Source organism: Cavia porcellus, unplaced genomic scaffold (assembly GCF_034190915.1).
Source record: "Cavia porcellus strain 051 isolate PalLab524CR breed Dunkin Hartley unplaced genomic scaffold, mCavPor4.1 scaffold_8, whole genome shotgun sequence".
NCBI lineage: Eukaryota > Metazoa > Chordata > Mammalia > Rodentia > Caviidae > Cavia > Cavia porcellus.
Genome location: NW_026947491.1, coordinates 73684302 through 73708100, shown reverse-complemented (window position 1 = coordinate 73708100; position 23799 = coordinate 73684302). Strand labels below are relative to the sequence as shown.

Here is a 23799-nt window from a genome sequence, read left to right as displayed (position 1 = left end):
GAATGAACACAAACAACCTGATGCTACACCTCAAACATCTAGAAAAAGAAGAGCAAATCAAGCCCAAAGCCAAAAGAAGGGAGGAAATTATAAAGATAGCGCAGAAATTAATGCAATAAAGACTAAGAAAACAATACAAGGAATCAATGAATCAAAGAGTTGGTTCTTTGAAAGAATACATAGAATTGATAAAAGCCCCTAGCCAACCTTATTAAAAAAGGAAAGGAAAAACTCAAATTCAGGAAAAAGGTGAAATCACTATAGACTCTGTAGAAATACAGAAGATCATCAATACCTATTTCGAAAACCTCTACTCTCATAGGTTTGATAACACAGAAATAGACAGATTCCTAGAAACATTTGAACTACCAAAACTGGGTCAAGAAGATGTAAACCTGCCGAATAACCCAATTTCTATTAGTGAAATTAAAAATGTAATTACCAACAAAGAGCCGAGGACAAGATGGATTCACTGTGGAATTCTACAAGAAATACAAAGAATACTTAATGACGACACTACTCAAACTCTTCAATGAAATTGAAAGGGAAGCAATTCTTCTTAAGTCATTCCTGGAAGCAAATATTACTCTAGTACCAAAACCTGAGAAAGACCCAACTAAAAAAGAGAACTACTGGCCAATTTCCCCAATGAACACAGATGCAAAAATTCTCAATAAATTATTGGCAAACAGAATGCAGCAAATCATCAGGAAGATTATACACCACAACCAAGTCGGATTCATCCCAAGCATGCAGGGATGGTTCACCAAATGTAAATCAATAAATGTAATCCACTATATCAATAGAGCCAAAAGTAAGAATCACATGATCATTTTTACAAATGCAGAAAAAGCTTTTGATAAGGTTTAACTTCCATTCATGATAAGAACATTATAGAGAATTGGGATAGATGGTCTTTACCTCAATATGATAAAGGCAATCTACAACAAACCAAAAGCCAGCATCATATTAAATGGCCCCAAACTGAAGGCCTTTACCTTAAAAATAGGGCACAAGGATGTCCCTTATCACTGCTCCTATTCAACATAGTACAGAAAATACTAGCCAGAGCAATTAGACAAAAGAGAGAAATAAAAGGAGTAAAGACAGGACAGGAGGAAGTTAAATTATCATTATTTGCAGATGACGTAATACTGTACATAGAAGACCCCCCAAAACTCCACTGAAAGACTCCTAGATATAATAAATAAATTCAGCAATGTAGCTGAATACAAAGTCAATATTCAAAAATCAATACCATTCCTATACACTAACAAGAAAACCACTGAGAGAGATATAACAGAAGCCACACCCTTCACACTAGCATCCAAAAAACTGAAAAGCTGAGGAATTAATCTAATGAAAGTAGTAAAAGATCTATACAGGGAATATTATAACACCCTGAAAAGAAATAGAAGAGAACCTCGGAAAATGGAAAGACATCCCTTGCTCACGGATAGGAAGAATAAAAATTATGAAAATGGCCATTCTCCCAAAATCATTATACAGATTCTATGTAACCCCAATGAAAATACCACTAATATACTTCATAAATCTAGAGAAATCATTCCTAAAATTCATCTGGAACCAGAAAAATAGCATCTGGAACTAGAATAGCAAAAGCAATTCTAAGCAGCAAAGGCAAAGCAGGAGGCATCACAATTCCTGACTTGAAGTTATACTACAAAACTACTGGTACTGGAATACAAATCAACATGATACTGGAATAAAAACAAATCTGAAGGTCAATGGAATAGGTTAGAAGATACAACTACAAACACACTCAACCACATTATCTTTGATAAAGTGGCCAAACATTCACTGGAAGAACGATAGTCTCTTTAATAAATGGTGCTGGAAAAACTGGCTCTCCATATGCCAAAAATTAAAACTAGACACATGTCTATCACCTAAAGTCTAAATGGATCCAAGTTCTAAATATTAAAACAGAAATACTAAATCTGTTGGAAGGCAAAGTATGTTAAAATCTTGAAGACATAGGGGTAAGTACAGAATTCATGAACAAGAATCAAACCGCAAGGGAAATACTTCCCAGAATCAAAACTGGGATCTCGTCTTATTAAAGAGTTTCTGCATGTCAAAAGAAATCTCCAGCATAGTGAAAAGAAAACACAAATTGGGAAAAAAAAATCTTAGTGATTTTTATTTTAGACAAAGGACTTCTGTCTAGAACATATGAAGAATTAAAAAAAAAAATCAGACCCCTAAAATTCAAAGACCCAATCCTAAAATGGGCATTTAAGATGAATACACAGTTCTCAGATGAAGAAATACAAATGGCAAATAAATACATGAAAAATGTTCATCATCATTACTCATTAGAGAAATGCAAATTAAAACCACAATGAGATTCCATCTCACTTCAGAAAGAATGGCCAGGATAAACAAAACTACCAACAACAAATGGAGAGGCTATGGGGAAAAGGAACTCTTCTGCACTGCTGGTGGGAGAGTAGACTGGTGCAACTACTGTGCAAGTCAGTCTGGAGATTCCTCAAAAAGCTGGGATTGGAAGACCCTTTCGACCTCCCTATTCCACTTCTAGACATATTCCCAGAAGAACTGAAAACATCATACCACAGTGATATATGTGCATCCATGTTTATAGCAGCACAATTTGTAATAGCCAGGTCTTGGAAACAATCTAAGTGCCCTTCAACTGAGGAATGGATACAAAAGTTGTGGTATTTTTATATAATCGAGTACTACTCAGCCATAAAGAATTATCACATTGAGATATCTATAAATAAATGGATGAAACTTGAGACCATACTTGTAAGTGAAATAAATCAAACTCACATGTATAAATACTGTAAAGTCTCCTTAGTGTAAGAAATGGTAAGAATATATAAGTATTTAAGATTTTATGGTAATCGTGATTCCCCATTACATTGCTGTGAAGCTTTATAATGTTTTCATTCATTAGTTGGAATGGTTTTATTTTGTTTTGTTTGATTTTATTATGTGTGATGGTATGAACAGCTGCTCTGAAGAAAACAAGACATTATGGCAACCATTGCTGATTTAATATCATCTTGCTTTGAAGTCCTACCATGCTTTTTGTTGTTCTATTTCCACTGGTTCTATCATGTTGTGTCTTATTGGATTTTAATATGTGAGATAGTATGAACAAATTTTTTTTATGGAAAATGAGATATTATAGCAGCCATTGTTCATTTTCTGTTATTTGGTCCTGAATTTCCTGTAATACTTTCATTCTCTGGAGTGGTTTTATACTATTTTGTTATGTGTGATATTATTGTATGTGAGGGTATGCTCAACTATTTCAAAGAAAGAAACATTATGGTAGATACTGTTAATAGCTGGTTGTTTTATTATGTGCTGTGTTGCTTACATTGTTCTGTTATGATCTGCTTTGTTCTGTCCTCTTTTATTTTATTCTCTTTAAAATAAAATTTAAAAAAAAGATGATCAGAAAGCTGATAGAAATGCAGACAAGCTTAGGGGACTCATCTGGGAACAAGGACTCTATTGGCAATTGGATCAATTGCCTTGCGTGTTACACTCTGGCTAATATTTTGTCTACATTTTACCCATGCCCTTTGAGTTTACAGAAGACTGAGATTAATAGCTCTGGACTACTTAATTTGGTGGAGGAAATTCAAAGGCAGTCCAATGGCATGGGTACTGCTGCTTGCTTTTAGCCATAAGAACTAGGGGCAAAAAGCAGAGCAGAAAAACTTGTAAAACATAAATTTTGACCCAGAAGGAATCATATGTACAGCTGGTTAAAGAAGCTATGCCTTCTAGAGAGTTTAGTGCCATTAAAAAGAAGCCAAGTATTTTGCATACGTAAGATGAAATATGCTGAAGAAATCTCAGATAGTAAGACACCAATCATCAAAGGCACAAAAGTAGACATTTTTCATTTAAGAAGAGAATCCTTGGGAACTCAACAAGGGCCTCTTAGGGAACTGGTTCCACAGAATTAATTTCACTTTGCTGAATGGTTCAGGTACTTTGAGGTTACTACAGTCATCCTCTAAGGCTGCCTCCCTGCTCCTCCTGCTAAAACTGGACCTGGGCATTACATTGATGCTGGCTATACTGGAACACAGAATGCAAGAGTTGTGGGATCTAGGCAATGAACTCCTGAGAAGGCAATGTGTGAAACTGAGAATGGAGCTAAAGGTCCAAGAGACCTCAGGAAGCTGAAGATGCTAGGACAGCAGAATATCTATGAGGAAAGCTGCAGGTCATGATTCCACCCAAGAAAGAGGCTGTGTGACCAGCAATGCTATGGAGGTGGAGCCACCCAAACCCTTTGGAACTCACATTTTACCAGTATGTGATTCTTCCAGATAATGAATATGGAGCTACAGGACTTAATGTTTGCCACATGGGGTTTCAGTCTTGCTTTGGTCCAATTATTTTCTATCCCCTTATTACTTCCTTTTGGAAATGAAAGGCTTATCCTAGGATTACAAGGATGCACCACTCATGCCTCACTGAATATTTCAAATTAAGCACAATGATATTCAATATTAAGACAAAATATTGAAATATTGGTCAAGCTTGGGAAAACGTATACTCTATACAGCACTGCAATAAAATCATTTCTATTTTTGTTCTCTTAGGGACTACTATCTTATAGCAAAACCATTCAAAAACAAATTTCTGAAATTAGCTATGTCTTTCTATATAACACAATATAGTTTAATGCTAATTAGTTAATGCTTCCCTAACATTTTTTAATACCATATAGTAAATACTTAAAAGTATCAAGATGTAAGACAAGCTTAATAGTGTTTCTATTTTCAAACAATATGCTCAAAATGTCTTTTCTTCAACTCCTACATACATATTCAGATCAAGTATATCTAAATTTAAGGCTACAAAACCAAGTTTTAAGACAGTGAAAAAGACTCAGTCTCTTTACTTAAAATTCCTATAGGTAACGTAAAATATACTAGAGGTATCATTCATATTTAACACATTTTTGTTTGATACAGAAATAAGGCCACTGAAAGATGTGACTCTGTGCTAGCAAATAAATATGTAAGTTGAGGAATTCATGGGGTAATCACCTTATCATTTTATGACACATTAGAGACAGAGAGTAAACATGAAATCAGGGTGTGGGCTTTCAAGAGTTATGCCACAGATATTTGGGCTCTGAAATATTGTGAATGCAGTAATAGTACTAGTTTCAGGTAGTAGGTTGAAAGAAAGTGGGGAAGAAGCCTAGAAGCAAAATTCTGTGCGTTGGTAAGGGATGTTCCTCATAGAGGCTCCTGTTAAAGCCAGAAAAGAGCTTTATGAAACTGCCTGACCTGTCTGAAATCATCCTTTCTTTACTCCTTTTGCTCTTTTTAGTTACTGAAACAATCAAACAAACTTACAGTAAAAGTAAAACTACCTTTTCTTCCCTCAGACTGGATCAGAAAAGATTAACCATACTTTCTGGTGGAATATATTTTAAGCCAATGGTAGACAGATACAGATAATCCTGTTAAGCCAAACAAATGTGTAAAAGACAGAAAACTGATATTCTTGTCTTATATTCAGTTTAAAAAAATTAGCAGAAATTTCCTAGAAGGCATGCTTCTCATGCCTTATTGCTAACATTGTGTTCTATACTCATAACTATATCAATGGGATTAATATAATTTAGAGTAACTGAAATTTTCTTAATTCTCAAGACTGCCCAACAAAATTATGGCTCAATAGGCAAGACAGAAAAAAAAAGCTTGGATCTAGATCAGTAATCAATAGCGTCTCATATAGTCTGTTTCTACTTTTATGAGAATAACAACTAAGTATATTGATACTTTTAAAATTATCATATCAATTTTTATTTCAACTTAGTAATAATAATAATAATCAATATTAAGACAAAATATTCAAACAGCCCAAACTTGGGAAAATCTCCCATAAACCAATGCAATAAAATAATTTCTGGTATTTCTTGTTATCTTAGAGATTATTAGGTCATAATATTAAAAAAGTAGTTTTTAAAACATACGGCATAAATTCAGTTAGTTATAATGACTCATAGAGCTTTGAGGCATTTTTGAAAACTGACATTCATGACAGACCACCTCTATGACCTACCACAGCACTACTGGGTACATATATTCATGTAAAACACACACTGTTTACATAATAAATATCACTATAAAGAGTTGCAGTGTATAGACCAGAATTCTCCACTATACTGTTAGACTATTAATAACTCAAAATTACATCCCAAAAGGCAATACAGCCCCAATTCAAACTTAAAAACAGCTGTGCAAATACAGTGAGGATGAGGGGCAGGTGTGTAAGCTCTGAAGTGAGGGACATACAGCATATTTGACCTTTTGGGGACAGAACTTCATGGAAACTAGTGCTTGACATATAACATGAGATACACGCACATTATACACGTACACCATTTACCCTTTGAATTATTTTATTGTATTGATCAAACTATATAATGATATAGAATTTCTATTTTAGTACAGCATACCAGGAGTATACAGTATACAGTACATACACAAAATACAACTTTACTCACAGCCTATGGAGCATAAAGGTGGCCAATAAATAGCCAAAAATACTCTATTTACCACTAAAGTCTATACACACACACACACACACACACACACACACACACACACACAACCCTAACTGTATCTGCTCAACAATAAACGAATGCTATCAAAATCCTAGTGGTATGCATAATTATTGTGGATACTCTTTCACTTGTTTTAGATTTTATTTCACCTTGAATTTGTCTAGCTGCTAATCCTTAACTTCACACCATAGTTAGGTACCAACTGCCAGTCTTTTTGGATGTATACCTGGTAATTCAAGGTTTTCTGAGCATCTGAGCTCTATGCACACTCAAGGACTTTGTTCTGAATTCTGACTTTGATAAATCCTAGGGGCCTTGTGGGCTCAGTCTTTTAGATCTACAAACTGGCATCTGAGCAGAGCTTACCTAATTCTACATGGGAGGAGCTGAAGTAAACATTATCTTGCTTAAGTATTTGAGTTCTTGAAAACATTTCTACAAATCATCCTCAGAATGCTGTATGTTCCTCAACTTAAATATTAAATGCATTTCACCTTATATACAGAACATAAAGCTTCTGAACTAAGAACAAAATTATCCTAAAAGCCAATGCTTCCTTATATCAAATCTTACACTATTAACGATTACACAAAATTTTAAAAACTGTAGAGTTGTGACTGTATTAACAATTTTTCTCTTTATTTTTAAAGGACACACACACATATGTGTGTGTATATATATATATATATATGTATATGTGTGAATATATATATGTATATGTGTGAATATATGTAACTTTCAGATAATACGAATATTTGGATATATAATTTAGTGTAAATACTTTTTTCTGTTTTTAGGTTTAGTTTTTTCTCTAATTTTTATGTTAAAATTTCTTACTTAGTAAAACAAACATTTACATATTCTCCCCCTAACTTAAACTATTGTATGGTGAAATTTTTGTCAATTTTTTTTCTCTCATTCTACTTCTATATTCCTAATTTTTTATGCACATTTCTTGTAAGTTATTTCTTAAAATACTGACAAAATAATTCTAATTCGCTTAACTCTCATAAAAAAATATTTGCCAGTTCTAAATATGGCTTCTGTTTCACCTAGATTCATTTTAATATAATTACACAATTACACATTTTACTTCTTAGACATGACCAAATGAAAAATAATCAAAATTTCATATTTGCCTGGGCCTTAGTAAAGAGTAACTACCATGCTTACATATAAAATTTCCTAACCTAAAAATTCTTAGCAAGTACATTGACTATTAATAAAAGACAATGTACAAAAGAACTAATGGTATTAATAGACTAAATATGTAATCTGAACCTGAAGCTTGGAAATCATACCTTTTAGAAAGCTGTGACACATAAAATACACCAAACAGAGGTTATTTCAGGAACTACTCTGGATAAAGGGTTGTAGGGTGCTGAAAATCTCTGCCAACCTACTACCTGCTTTGTTTTGCAAGCTCCTTCTGTGTCCTGGAGTGCAGTTACAATACTGTTATTTTACTGTAGTCAGTATCCCAGTTTTCTAAAATTCTAATATGCCAACTTTTATGTGAACTTTTTTCCCGAGAAATAGCAATTATTTCTTCAGAAACAGAGAAAGCGTTGAAGATGAAAGCCAACCTTGAAACTCTATATTCGTGACAAAATAACGTTACTATTTCACTAAAAGTATATCTCATGAGTATTTTTTAAACAGATGTTCTCTAAAGTATATAGTACATAAAGATTTCAAATACTTGTAGTTACAATACTCACTGAGACCATTTTTCACCAAAGAAAGTATGATAAAATACATAAAATGCTGCTGCTTCAAATTGTAGAAATACTGTAAATTAGATTTGCATGAAAATCAGATCCTATCTCTGCATATTACAAGAGAGAACAATGAACAAGAGAGAAACAAGAGAGTCATTTTTCAAACAGATAAAAATGATGACACATGGAGAACTTGGTACCTTTGTGCTCGTTTTCGAACTCTTCAGACAAGAGGTGGTAGCAGCAACCCACACTGCACACTCCCTTGATTTCAGAATTGGAAGTAAATATTCTCAGGGTATTTGGTGCAAGATCACCGCAAGTATGTAGACCCACCATTACACAATCCTTTAAAGATAAGAACAAATATCAGTTTTGATCATTAAAAGGAAGACTGGAAAACAGTTCAGGTAAAGTCTTTAAATGGCCAAATATATGACTTTTTTATAATTATCAAGTTCTACCAAGAACTTTTATTTTCATAAAAATATTTTCCAGGCGTGCTGGTGCAAGCCTATAATACCTACACTCAGGAGACAGAGGCAAGAGGATTGCTGTGAGTTCAAGGCCAGCTTGGGCTACAATGTGAGTTTAAGACCAGCCTGAACTACATAATGAAACCCTGTCTCAAAAAGATTAAAAAAAAATACACTTTTAGAGTAATTGTTTTTTTTTAAGTAAAATGATTGTGATGTCTTATCCTAACTTTGAGTTTTCTCAGTGTTTTTGATTATGTGTATTTGTATTTTTTCTCATCTTTTACAACTAACATTTGCTTAAAAGCTAGACAAAGTAAATCACAGATTGGATTTCACAAATGTAATATGTATTACGAAGACAAACCTGTAATATGATGCATATTTATATCACACTTTGAACCAATCAGTTATATTGGTTAAGCTTTTTCAGAGGCTAAAATTTAAAAATACACAAAAAGCATTGCTTTAAAAGCAAGTAAAAGTTGCGAAAAGTTGGTATTTCTACTGTAACATCAAAAAAATTTACTTATTCACTGTTTCAAATATGGTAATGTGAAAGTCAATGTGAATTTAAAAATTTTCCCATCAAATATTTCCTTTAATTATCCCAAACCCAATTTAAATGTATGCACACGTGTATAATGGATTAATAAGTATTTTAAAAGTTTAAATTAATATAATACCTGCCTTTGACATGACTCAGAAATTTAGTGAAATAAGGAGCAAAAATAAATTTTTATTCAGGAAACGTATTTTGCATTCAAACACACTACTACCATCTGGAACAAAGATTTTGGGGAACTTTTATTACCCTATCAATTTCCAGATAACATGTAAAGCCCAAAGTAATTCACTGGTCTTAAATGTTAGTGAAGATTTGCAACCTATATAGACATATCAATATCTAATTCAATTTTTAAAAAAAATGTACTATGTCTAATGTACCTGAAATAATATACATCCAACAACTTAATCCCTTTATAACAGCAAAAGTTAATTTTAAATGTATAAATATTGATACATAGGTTTAACAATCATCATCAGTTAACTATTAATAAGCCTAATTATAGAAATTATATACTAATCATTAATAGCATAATCTTGGGAATTAGATTTGGCAAATCTGTTTTAACTGTTCAGTGCCTTAGTTTCCTGCTCTACAGAGTGGCAACAAATACTTCAGCAGCAAGTATTTTAAAATACAGAGTGGCAGTCATAACAACATTTCACCTTAGCTCACTGTGGCAAAACAAGTAAGTTAATTTCTATAAATGACTTGGTATCATCTCTATCATACAATAAAATTTAGTAGATAGTTCCTATTTTTTCCATCATTTACTTTGTTTTAAAATCGAAGTAACAAGAAGTTTAGTGACTCAAGAGTATTTTTATAACTATTTTCAAGATTTACTATTTAAGTAATTCACTTAAATATTATCTTAAAATATTTTACTAAAAATGTTGCTATATAATCCAGACATAAAACAGAGCTAAAACTATCTAAACTTTCTGACTGAAAAAGTTGTGCCTATAGGTTGCTTTGATTTGATGGAATACTCAGTTGATAGAATATTCAGTTAGCTCAACAATTCTTCTCTCTAAAGCACAATTCTTAGAGGCTTTGTAACCACTCTGTTTCTCCTGATAATTTAGCTAGGTTTTATTTAGGTGCCATAGTGTTATAAATAAGTAAAAGATTTCAAATATGAAGAGTTCATTGCCAATTAAGAGAATAAGAAGTAAAAATTTCACTCTTTAAGCTTAGCTGGGTTTTGCCTTAAAGATACGCAAGAAGATTTAATCTTATCCTTCAATGTATTCATTATACAGAGTTAAATAATATTAGCAAACAAGCAGCTAGGAGACAAAGATACATAAACACTATGCTATCCTAAGAGTAAAATAATTAAGTATTTGGAGGAGGGAAGGGACACAACTGTGAATTCTTATTATTAAATTGCTGGCTTACTGTAGAACTCAAAATACACTGCCTTTAAGATCTGTTTTCTTTCAATTACATAATTTGATAAATCTGAAATGTTTAGAAAACATTCAAACCTTAAAGAAAATCTAGAAGCTATTCTTGCTCAAACAAATTGCATATTTCCATTCCAACTGCATATCTGACCACTGTATCTAACAAACACAATTTTGCCCCAAGTACCTCTTTGCTTTAAATATTATGTTCTCACACAAAGAAAAGATAAATGTTGGAAGTAATACATATGCCCACCTTAACCGGATCCTTAAGTATAAATGTACAAAAACATCATATTGTTTCTTATATAATTATGTGTCAGTTAAAAGTACAACATACTTAAGATTTTTCTTGCATTACAATTTTAACAACTGCTACACAAGGTAGAGAATTTAGCTTACCAACTAGTTTTTTGCTAATTCTTCTAGGTGATTTAAGAGAACTAAAATGAGTACTGGGTAGTCTATGGAAATACACTTTTTTTCAGATTTTCAGTGGGGGTAGGTATAATAAAAGCATGCTTAGATTTTATTTTCTTGGTACTTTAAATTAATGTTCCATATTAGTTTGTTAAGTCAGCTACTAAATTGAATTCCATTTTTATGACATTTCTGCATCAAATTAAAGGAATGAAAAACAAACTCACCTCCAGATCTTTAATAATGTCATGTAGTTCTGAATCAGCAGTGATAAAAGAGGTTAATGGTGAATATATATTTGATTCACTTGACTGTGATACCATTTTTCTTCTCTCTTTATTTGCTTCAGACATTTCTCTGTTGGGTATCTGCAATGAAGAAATAGGCTCTATGGCATCAATAGGCAAAAAGTCTATGAGAGAAAAGGCATTCATAAAACACACATTTTCTTCTTCATATGGTTGAGTATGTAGGTTTTCTATTTGTATTCTGATGTCAGAAATTACAGGGCCTGAAAAATCTTGCAAAAAACCTGAGGTAGAGATTTTTTCTTGTTTTGCAGAACTGTTGCTATACAATGTCTCAGTATCTGCTTTATATTTCATTTCGTTTTGTACTTTTTTTTCTTTTGCCATTTTTAATGCCAACCCACTGACATCTACTCTTGATTGGGTACGGTGGAGTTTCCAACGTTTCTTCAGTTTCCTGTTCCTCTCCTTAGCTCCATGAGTATTGCTATTTGAGGAATCAATTCCATAAACATGTAAGCCATACTTCAGGGACAAGAAGGAGCTTAGGTAGCCTTTACCAGAACCCAAGTCGATTACCTGAAGTAAGAAAAACAGAATAAATGACAGGATATTAGTCAGTTGGTAATAAAAAGCATGATTAGCAAGTAAACAAATGAATTATATAATTTACATAACCTGTAAGGCTTGTTATTTTTCTATTAAAAATAGACCAATCACTGTGGTCATTTTTATTCAACATTTCTTGGCAGTTCTAGTCAAAGTAATAAATCAAGAGCAAGAGTAAAATACATAAAAATTCAAAAGGAAGAAGTACAATTATCTTTTTTCATATGACTCTGTCCACAGAAAATCCTGAGGACTATACAAAAAAAAAAAAAAACAAAAAAAAAAAACAACTAAAAAAAATGATTTGCCAATCTGCTGGAGAATAAGTCCAACAGAAATTAAAAATGAGTTATCAGAGTATGTGCAATACAGTAGCAATAAACAATAAGAAAGTAAAAGCTCAAAACAATTGAAAGAAAATGGTTAACTTCTTAAGGGAATTAGTTTACATGTATAACAGCAAAGGCCTCTGTAAAATAAAAACTCAAAGAGTAAAAATGCTTCCTTTATAACACAACACGATAACACCACCAATTCATCTATTTGAGGATAAACCCTAAGTCGTTATAAAGGCATCTGAGAATCTAGAACATCATAATTTGCCCTCCCTCCTCCCCTCAACCTCATCTCCTATTATTTTCATCCTGCTCAGTCTATTGGAGTCAATTTGGCTCCTGGCTGTTTCAAGAACTATTTTCACTTCAGTACCATTGAATTAGTCCCATCCATTCTAATATTAACTCTTTTTTTCCTTTCTTCTTTTTTTATTTCATTCTTCTTTAAAATATTCTAACATATATAACAATATACAACCTTTTCATTGTCTATCTCACCTTACTAGAATATAAATGCTATGAAGGCAAAAGTATATATTTTTTGTTTACTACTGTAGGCTTAGTAACGCTGCCTCTGACACATGGTGGAAGCTATGAAAATAGCATAAATGCATGAACACATTAAGAAGGCAAGTATGAGTGGATAAACATTTTAAAAATAAAAATTAAAAAGCCTTGGAAATGTGAGTGTGAGAAATCAGTTTTGGTCATGCAGGGAGTAGAGTGACTGAAACAGAAAGTAATTTTCTTTCTTTCTTTCTTTCTTACCTACTTCTCTATGGCCATTGCTAAGATAAAGTATTTCATAAACTGAATCTCCATCTCTGAAATCTGAATTTATTAAATTTAATATTTAAATGTATAATTAGTATATATATGATATAATTAAACCATTGAAAAAATCAAACAGTATTGCTAATAAGTGATATTTTATAAAACCTTAAATTTTTATTTGCCAAGCACACTCTAAAATGGACTAATTTGGGCCTTATCAGAAGTCATAAATTTCTGGTTATTTTACCTGGCATTGCTATGAAAAAACTTCCTTTACAACATGATACATTAAGCTATTTCTAAAGTATTTTCTGTATACTTTAAAAATAAATCTATCAAATCAAAATTTTCCAGTATTACATAGTATTTCATACAAACAATAAATAAAGGCAGTAAACAAGTTGAGTGTGAAGCACAAAATAAATACCTTTCATTTTAGTTTGGGTTACATCAAACTCAAATCTTCCAATAAGACTTAATATGTGATGTAACAGAAAATGGGAGAAACAGGAAGAAAGGCAGACAAATAGCAGCCTTGTGAAAAGTGTATTATTTAGCAAGATACCACTATGAGGTACCTTGGGTTTAATCCCACTGGGGAATTCTGAGACCCGGTGTAGAACACATACTGAAGAATCACCCTACCCAAACACTGCCTCCATTATTCAGTAAGGAAAACCCACAAGAATGAAATGCAAATATTGTTGGGTAGAAACTAGGCTAGCACACCAGGAAGTGGGAAGGCCTGAGAGTCCTTGGGTCAGGCTCCTGCTGACTTACATCCAAAAACCTAGAATATTATTATTTTCACTACATTTAACTATATTTTCCTTCTATATCGTATCTCTCTGCTTCCTTCAACAAAGATGACAACTATTCTCAAATTATTATTTGATTCCTTTGCTTCCTTAATACTTTTTGCACATATTTTTGTATTGAAAACATACTATTTTGCTTAATTGCTTTTTTAAAAAGTGCCATAATATATGCAGCTTTCTCTAACTTGCTTATTTCCTTTTTCTAATATTCATTCATGTGATACATACAGTAATAGCTTAACTTTTATGGTACATGATGTTCCAGTATGAAAACATATCACAGCTTATTCAATTCTCTATGGATAAACATTTGGTTTGTTACTAGTGTTTAGCTATTAGAAATATTTTGTACATACTTTCTAATGCTTATGAGCCAAGTTTCTCTAAGAGAGGGTACACATCTAAAATTAAATTGATGAGTTACAGAGTACACAATTGTTCGGGTTTATAAAATAATGGCAAACTATTTATTGAAGTAATTATCTCATGTTAGTTATAGTCTAGCCAGCAGTGTCTAAGGATGCCTCTGCAAGGAGACCTGATGAGACTTTTTGATAATGGAAACACCCTACATTTTGTTTGTAGAGTTTACATGAGCAGACATACACAATTTGAAAAATCAAATTGTACAATTAACATGGGTGCATTTATATCTCAATAAAGTTGGGTATGAAATAATTTTGCACATTGGCTAGAATTGGATTAACAGTAATATGTGATGAGGGAATAAATCTTAGTGATATGACATCGTTATATATGTAATGGCAAGAAAAATCTATAAAATTAAGCCCACAGGAATCCTAACTGAAGTCCTTTTCTAAGAGTATACATTACGCTTTTTGCCACTTCAGTATTTGCCCTACTTTGCTTTGTAGCCCCCAAATTAAATGATTAAGGTTTTGCCTTGTTTTCTACAAAGAATCTGAGTCCAGTTCTTTGGGATTCTATTGTTCTGCCTCATTCAGACTATTTTTTCCCAAAGGATGGACCTTATCCCATTTCCTGCTCTGCACCTAAATACCTACCCTACATGAACTTCATCTAGCTTATCTAAATGCCAGTTAATTGCATTTTCTATCCTCAGAGCTTTGTTTTCTCTCCTAGTAGACCCGCTGTTATTAACTGATGCCTTAAATGTCTAACCTCGTTATGCATCTTTCAATGCTACCCATTTGCCCCTATGAAGTCCATTCTTATCATTAGTCCCCTTGATGGATACTGGTAGAAATTTAAGGCTAATTTAGAAACAGAACTTGCCGCGTGGATTCAGATGAAGCATCCACAGAGGAGAGACCTGGGGAAAAAGTGAACTTGCTCTTATTCCTGAAACTAAGAACCAGTGTCAAGGTAAGGTAAGTACTGACACTGATATGTATTGTTCAAGCCTGGCACACTGAAGAAAAGGTTGAGAACTATTCCATTAGGTCCTCCCCTAACCTCTAACCCAGAGATCTAGGTTACCACAAGTGGCTCTGTATGACTATCCCAAGCTAAAAATAGCTTCCGAACTCTCAAATACCTTCAAACTCTCAAATTCATGAGTCTGGGTAAATCCATGGGAAAGACTCTAATACCTAATAAAAATTAAAGGAGAAAAAAACCTTCCAATATCTCCACAAAGCTTTCTTTCTGTAGGGATAAAAGAAATATATTTTACACACTAAGTTTTAAAAATACAACTTCTTTGTATTACCATAATAAAGTATCCCACACCACAACCTTACAACTCAGATTCTGAGAACACTTAGCAGTAAATAATCCTGGAGAAATTTATCTTCATAATTCTGCCTCAAGATGGAGTTACAAACTATCAAAGTGAATTATTCTCCACTTGTATCCATTCAGAGAAGTGAAAGTTGTGGTAGAACATTAAATTATACCTCTGTACTATAAATGCATTACAATTGTAGCATCCCAGGAAATACAATATATAGAAAGATCTGGTATTTAAAAAATTCTATTACTTAAGGAATTTTAAAGACTAGAAAATAACAACATAAAAAGAAATTAATGATACTGACAAAGGGGCAATATTTTTAATACCTAAAACACAGGGAGAAGTACTCTTACTTGTTTTACTCCATAGTAATCAGCAATACTGGAGATTAGCTCTGACATTGCCTGAACTTCATGAGATTTTTTCACATTCATAAACTCATGTGGCTTCAGATTGTTATCTGAAAGGAAAAAAACCAAGATTACTGCTATTAAAGTAAAATTTAATTTCATAAAATTATCAGTAAATGTTCATTTAAAAAAATGATTAATATTCATTTTTAAATTAAGTCTGACAACAAATGATTACTGTGTGCCAGTGAAAGATCTCTATAATTCAGATGCTATGAATTAAATATGAATTAATAAGATCTATAGACTTACTAAAAATGCTCGACACAAGCAAATAATTATAAATGAAAAGTCTGATAAGTTGTATCACAAAAGAAACCCTCTCATCAAAAGACATTTTAACAGAGTGAAAGGGGAACCCACAACAAGGGAATATTTCTAGGATGCACTGCCACAAAAATAAAACACTTATAAGTCAGTTAGAAAAAGAATACACAAGAGGGAAAACAAGCAAGAATTTGAACAGTCATTTCACTATCTGTACTATCCAATGCAGAAGCTAATGGGCACCTCGTTATTTAAATTTACATTGAAAACAACTCCAGTCACACCCGAAGCGCTCAAGTCCCGCATGACCAGTTTCCACATACTGAGAACCGTAAGTAGAAAATTTCTATCACTGAAAAACATTTTATAGGACAGCATTTAGAGCAAATGGTATATATAGCACATTATGAAGCACATTAAAATGGCCAATGCATATAAGTAGTCAAGATCATTAGACAGGCAAGAGTTGGGCAATGTGGCAAATTCAAACATAGTGGTGGTGCAGTTATTTCAAATGAGAGAGTTCACATTGGAGAATGCCTGACTGTTGGCTTAATCTAGGATCACTGCACAATGGAAACCTTACGGACAAGTTCTTTCCAGCTATAAATGGCTGTTACTTAGGGTTCTGTAACTATTTAGCAACAAACACTTTCTTGGTAACATACTGCGGGTATTTTTTTTTACTTAAATTAAAAAAAGCAAAACAGAAAAAAGGGTACAAATAATACAGAATTTCAAAAAATTAATGCTAAGAAATCACTAGTTGATAAATTACATATTGTCATCTTAGAAATAGTTGTTCAAGTCACAAAATTAAAGCATGAAAAGTGGACAATCAAACAATGAGAGTGTAAACCGTTCTGTTTAATGATCCAACAAAACTTAGTAATATGGTTATCTATCTTACAACTTATACATGCATTTATATCCTTTAGAGCATTTTTCTTCCCTTTCTTTTTTACAATAGCTATTACACATTTCAGATCTTATTACTCCTATAGTTTTTATTACTTTTTACACTACAGAGACAATCTGATATTCACAAATATGATTCTTATTTATTTCACTTATAAGGATAGTCTCCAGTTACATACTGAGAGTATTTTAGGACATGTCCTTTGAGAAGTTTAGATTTCACAATAGAAACAGTCTCAATCTACTAACAAAGGAGCAAATAAAAAAGCTGACACAAACAAAGAAGCTGATGTATCCAGGATGAGGAATATACTCCCTCCATCCTCACCTATTATCAGCATGCACCTCTACCAAAGTCAGCACTGTCTTATAGTGGGCATAAGATAGAGCCCATTGGCTGGCAATTTCACTGTTTATTTCAGCCAAGGATACATTCTTTCTTACTTTGACGCCCAAACTGTAGTCCTTATACTTCATAAACTGGAGGGGCCATGAGTGTTACCCTTGCAGATGTCCCCTCAGTTAATTCAGGTCAACAACAGCTCTCTCTTAGTAGGGTAAACTCTTAGTGCTTTAGACAGCGTGGAGTGTAGCCCCCATAGCAGTGTTGCTGGCAAACTCATTAGGAGCCAAGAACCATGATTTACCAAATAGCTCTTTGTTTTGCTCCAGAAGAAATACTGTGAAATAATTTTGCTTAGAAAATTTAGAGACAAAAGAAAAAAATTAAAGAACTGGACTCAAAGAGGGAAAGTGCTTTTATATGGTGAACTCCAATGGATCCACTTTCACTAAGTGATCACTATCATGAATAATGGGAAAAATGATAGGTGCCTCAGTGTGATACATGAAAAGGAATTACTTAAGTAATAATCCTGTCAAAATGCATAATGTAAATGTTAATCAGGGGAAAGAAGCAAACTTGACTTGGATGCATTAAAGTAACAGTGTTAGGAAAAACAAATCGAAAGCTGAGGAACTACTCTAAATTGAAGAGATTAAACATTACAACTAAATGTTATAGGTAAGCCTGGAAAGATTCTTGTGCTAAGGAAAAATGGCTATAAAGTATTTTTTTTTTTTTACAGCTTAAGAGACACTTGCCTACAGACTGCTTATTAGATACTATTATTGTAGAGGTGTTAAAGTCTAAAATGTGCAAATGTGACATGGAACATGTAGGAAAATGTCCTTGTTCTGGGAGATAAATGCTGACACATCTGAGGGCAATGAGTTACAGGATTCAGATAAAAATGTGTGAATGTGTATGTAAAGAGCCACAACAAATGTGACAAGATTTTAGCAAACGGTGAATCTAGGAGAAAAATATACAGGGTTCACTGTGCAATCTTGACACTCCTCTGTAGGTTTTGATATTTTCAAAATAAAAAGGTGAGAAAATAATCAAATCAGATAACAGTAAAGAGCTTTGCGGAATACAAAGAAGATCTGAGATTCCTTATTTTATTATAAACGTAACAATTATTATTAGACTATTATCATTAAAGCAGCTTCTACCTCAATATTGAGGGCTATCTTTTTTTTTTAACCAGTCTTCTGATCTTTTTAATGGGGTGTATAGTCTCCTTATAATTAATTTTTCATTCAGCAGAATTTTAATCTATTTTATTTCTTGTGCTTTAATGTGTGCCTTCCACACTTTTTTGACATTCATGTTTCTTCCTCACACTCCCAAATACCCCTATGCACTTTTCTCAGCCTTTTCCCAAAGAATTAGACATATAAAACGTCAGCCTACTGCAACAAAAGAGATGCACGCATTTTGGGGTTTGGATCACTCCTCTGCAAGTCTTGTTTGAGGGGCAGCAGCTAGCTGAAGGAAAGATACCCAGGAAAAATGCAAAAACCTATACATTGTTTTCTTTAATAGAACAGAAAACTTTACTTTTTTAGGTACAAGCTAATTTACCAGGGTCTACAAGGTTTACTAATAAACGAAGTTGGAAAGATACACATAGACTAATAATAAATTGTTTCCAAATACCTAAAAGGCAAATGTACTTACATACACAAATGAACATACCAGTTCTCTGTTTTTTATTTCCTCGAAGAGCTATAAGCAGCTGTTCTAAAGGAGTACAGATTCCCAAGTTTTGTACAGAACAGCGTTTTGCAGCCAGAGCAAAGGCTTCCACATTCACTAGCCTCTGAGAAGTTTCACAAAATATTTTGGGAAAGTCAGTACCTAAAATGTCAGGGCAGAAAAAGAAAATTAGCAATAAATAGTCGACAGTTAATCTGTATGAGAATGAACAACAATTTTATGTCAAATTACATATTTTCATTTGTGTGCCAACTGTGGCAATTCCTAAAAGTAGTTCCATTTATAACTGTTATTTAAACTACTATCTATCTGCAGCACCAAGTTTTAACATTTTTTCACAATATACTGAAGTGTCACATTAAAATTTGGACTTTTTTTTTTTGGTTCCAAGAGCCTTCTCCCAAAATTTTGAAATCTGAACAGTAGGTATTACACTTGTAAACTGTCCTTTCTGACCTAGGACTGTTCATTTTATAGAAGTCAATCCTTGCAACATTGTCACTCTTTACTCACACTGCCTATGGAGCAACAGTAAAACCTCAGTGGTACAAATGTCACTGTAAGACAGTGCCTCATCTGGACTATCTTCCCTTGTGTGTGTGGGATGTACGCGTGTGTTTACAGCACTGTCAGTGTAAGAGCTCCAGAGCTAATCAGATTACAATCTGGGGAAATGGAACACTTTTCCTGTGGTTAGTTTCAACCAGATGTTCTTTAATTGTAGTACAGAACTATTGATAGTTTCTAAACTGCTCCCAAATGTAGAAGAGTAAACTGTTGAACTGTTTACAAATACTGGTGCTCTGGTAAGCAACCTATTCAACCCAGGTGTGTCCAAACCTTGCTTAGATGAACTGTATCATTTTAAAGCAGAAGTTTAACAGTTTTATAACTTTTCCTACCTTTGTAGTTTATACGGAGATGGAACCCACCACAACCTTAGTTTGCTTGACCAGGGCAAAGATAGAAGTGTTATCAGGTTACTATGGACACAGAATAAAAATAAAACTTCACTGTTTGCAGTCACTGAATATTTAGGTTTATTATAATTGCATAACTCTGCTTACTTTGATGGAATACATGATGTACTGGCAGATATGCTCAGTCTTATTTTTCTATGATTATTTTCAAGCAGTGTCAGTTTATGTAGGAGGGTTCGAACAGTGATTCCAATTTGTGTGGAGTAGTTCAAGGAAACTCTGGATAGTGAGGACTAATAAGTCTATTGATTGACAATTATTCAGAAACTAAAAATAGTAACAAAAAATCAAGTGGTTAACTGAGCTATAGAAAATGTTCACCTTACCAAAAAAATTGGGCAATCTAGTGAACAACTTTGGTTTTATCAAAAAGAATAATAATAAGAGGAAACAACAAAAAAGAAAAAAATTACTATATGCCATGAAATCTTCTGTAGGATTGATAATTCTCATAGTTAGTTATAAAATTATAAAAATCCACATATACAGAAAGAATAATGCTGCTATCTGACAGAACCAGAAAGTAAGATATCTGATGACTGATTGCCTACAGAATTTTAAGTAAAAGTTATATTTTTAAGCTAATGTCTTTTTAAGGCTATTATCTTAAGTTCATGGTGGTAATGTGTACCAAATTCATTGACAGGAAAAAATTCAGAGATGCATAATTTATATGTTTTGACTCAACTAAATATAAAGTAGGATAATAAAATTATTGTCATGAATTTAAGATGTATTTTATATATTATATAGAGTGTTTTGGACAATTTACAAACTGAATTTACTCATGCAGCCAAAAGTAATAAAATCCACATCGAAATACTGAGGCATGAGACAGAGGGGAAAACTCAGTCGTGAGACTCTCAGTTTTAAAGGCAGTCTCAACATCTCCAGGTTCCTGGGCAGCAATTTCTCAGTGACAGAATAAGAGCATTAAATCTCAGTGTGCAGAGGGACCATTGCAATAGTTAGTTATTGGACAGTGTTGCCAACAGACAAAAATGGGATGTTTTGGTTGAAAGTAAAGGTTCAAATCAACTTTACTATCCTACTAAAAAGACTTGAAAGGATTTCAATCCAACCTGAATTTACACTGTTAATTTGCTTTGAATTATAAGCCCATCATTAATTTTAAAAACTTGAACACCTCAATTATAATACTACCTTTTCAACAATGCTTTTTAAAAAAAGGAAAGTCCAATAGTTCGTCGTTAGGGTTAACTATAGTTTACTCAATCAAGAACTCCATGATGAATAAAGTATTTTTGAATTATGGAAATACAGCTGCGGTATTTTTTGGTTTGTTTTTAAAGTAATACAACTTGTAACTTCCACAATCTGGTTATTTTTTAAAGATTCAGAGGGAAATAGAGGTGTTGATAGTCTTGTCTTCACTTTCATCTCTGAAACAATATTCGAGAAAGTTATGTGGCTATGATGAAGGTGTCAAAATTGTCATAGTACTTCCCTGGATGCCTCTACGCTCAGTATGAGATTGACAACTAGCAAACAGAAGCCACGGTGTTACTTAAATATAGTTAATACTTTTTTTGAAGTATGGGAAAACTTTGTTATAAAAAATCCGCTGCCCACTGCACCGGCATTTTATGGACTTGATTAGTTTGCTCACATTGCCCTCTTCTGGAAGTTCCCGCTCTGCTTTATGATAGGCTTTATGGGCCTGTACATGATTTTACTTTTTTTGCGCAACCTATACCACTATTTCACAGATATTTTTTATAGCTTTAGACAGTTTTACAAGACAAGTTAATCAGACAAGAAGAGGGAAGGTTATTTTCTATAAATATCACTATTTTCTTTTTACATCAGAGATCAATGTACAAGGAAAAACAGAAAAGTCACATATGAATATTTCAAGGCAACAAATGTATAACAAAATTTCACAGCCAAAAACAAAACCAGTGAATTAATGTATGATACTTAAAATTAATGAAAATAAAAATTTTAAAATAAATGTTACTTGACTGTAAAGTGATTTATCTTAGTTGAATGTCACACAACACTTTAAGGCAGATGTGACTTGTCAGGCCTCTTAACTCATCAATATTACTGCAAACATTTACTCATATATACTGTGGGTCAGGCACTGTGCTCAACAGTGACATCCTTGCAAACTAGTAAATTAATCCCTTGTCCCCATTTAAAGAGGGAAAACTGAGACTCATTGATGGCTTACTTAATCCAAATTTTCACAGACACTAAGAGGCAGGGCCAGTAAACTGAGTGACCTGAGACCTTGCTCTTACTTCCCACATTCATTAGCATGCCACACTATTAAGCACAGAGGACAACAAAGGAAATCAGGCAAAATGACAGTACAGAGAAGAAAAGGAAAGCAGTGAGACCTAACTGCCAGAACACGGTTTGGCAAGAATTCCATCTAGCAGAGGTCAACACACGGTGACACGGTAAGGGACTTCACACGCGCTCTGCATCACTACTTTCTTCACTTTGCTTAACGGTGCCCCTTGCCACCAAAAGTGATCCTAAAGTTTCCAAAGCTTAAAAATAATCTTTTTATATAAAATAATTGGTAAATCTCTGAAAAAAATAAAATATTTTAGAAGATTTTACTGCACTATTTGTAAAACAAATATCCCTGCTTTAATTGCAGTGGAAAACAGGTACTTCACACACGGCATGAATGAATGCATGCACACATGCATGAATGACAGCAATACTTCAGTACACTTACTATTGGAGCATCACCAACTACACAAGGAGAAACGAATGCCCCTAAGACTCTGTGGTGGCTGTAATCACTGAGGCCACGAGGACTTCAATAGCACCACTAAGCCTGTTAGAGAAGCATAAAACCTGATTTCAGCCCAAATTCTTACAATCTCAGGTTAAGACAAGAGTGCTTTTGAACATTTAGAATGTGACATAAGATAAAATGCAGTTATGTGCTAAGTTTGGAGATTTAACTGTGTTCCAAGGGTTGGGAGTAGCTGTTAATGTCACATAACATACAGTCCAGAATTTCAAGACAAAATCAATAGTTCTGTTTAAACAATAACCTTCACAAAGACCGAGGGATACTTTGTATTAACTTCTACAAGAATAGCCTATGGAGGCCCTCAATTCAAAGGTTCACAAGTGAATTGAATGTTCTTATGTTCCTCAAATCTTTCCTTTCTCCTGCTTTCTTTTTAAAAAGCATTTCCACCCATTGTCAGAGATAAATATATCATCATAAATGTTTCTTGAGTCCTCAGTCCACATGTCTAGCCACCCGTCTACCCTGATTTATAAAAGTCCTTCATTTGGAAACCCCCTCCTCCCATCACAGCTGTGGTTCAAACCTATTAAGTCTCCCCAGTGGTTTTAGAGGTGGTATTTTCCTTACTGGTAACCCCCAACCCAGGACAATGTTCAGTAAATGTTGGGTGAACTAAACAGGACTTGTTTTCTAAAATGGAAACTTATTTTTACTCCA

At 33.3% G+C, this 23799-nt stretch overlaps 1 protein-coding gene across 9 annotated transcripts in view; it reads right to left on the bottom strand.

The window, feature by feature from the left end:
- Positions 1–23799, bottom strand: part of Mettl25 (methyltransferase like 25) — an 85418-nt gene that overhangs the window by 57029 nt on the left and 4590 nt on the right. For 7 of the 9 annotated variants that reach the window (XR_010049396.1, XM_063255219.1, XM_063255222.1 and 4 more), the window contains exons 2-5: positions 19339–19500; positions 16053–16159; positions 11426–12025; positions 8523–8670 (exon numbers count right to left, since the gene is read on the bottom strand). Coding sequence is in view for 8 of the 9 variants with exons in the window: in XM_063255219.1 (XP_063111289.1) it covers positions 8523–8670; positions 11426–12025; positions 16053–16159; positions 19339–19500 (1017 nt within the window). In the remaining variant the exon portion in view is untranslated. Of the gene's footprint in view, positions 1–8522; positions 8671–11425; positions 12026–16052; positions 16160–19338; positions 19501–23055; positions 23158–23799 lie in introns of all 9 variants that reach the window. The other 2 variants (XM_063255220.1, XM_063255223.1) reach the window with 2 other exon arrangements.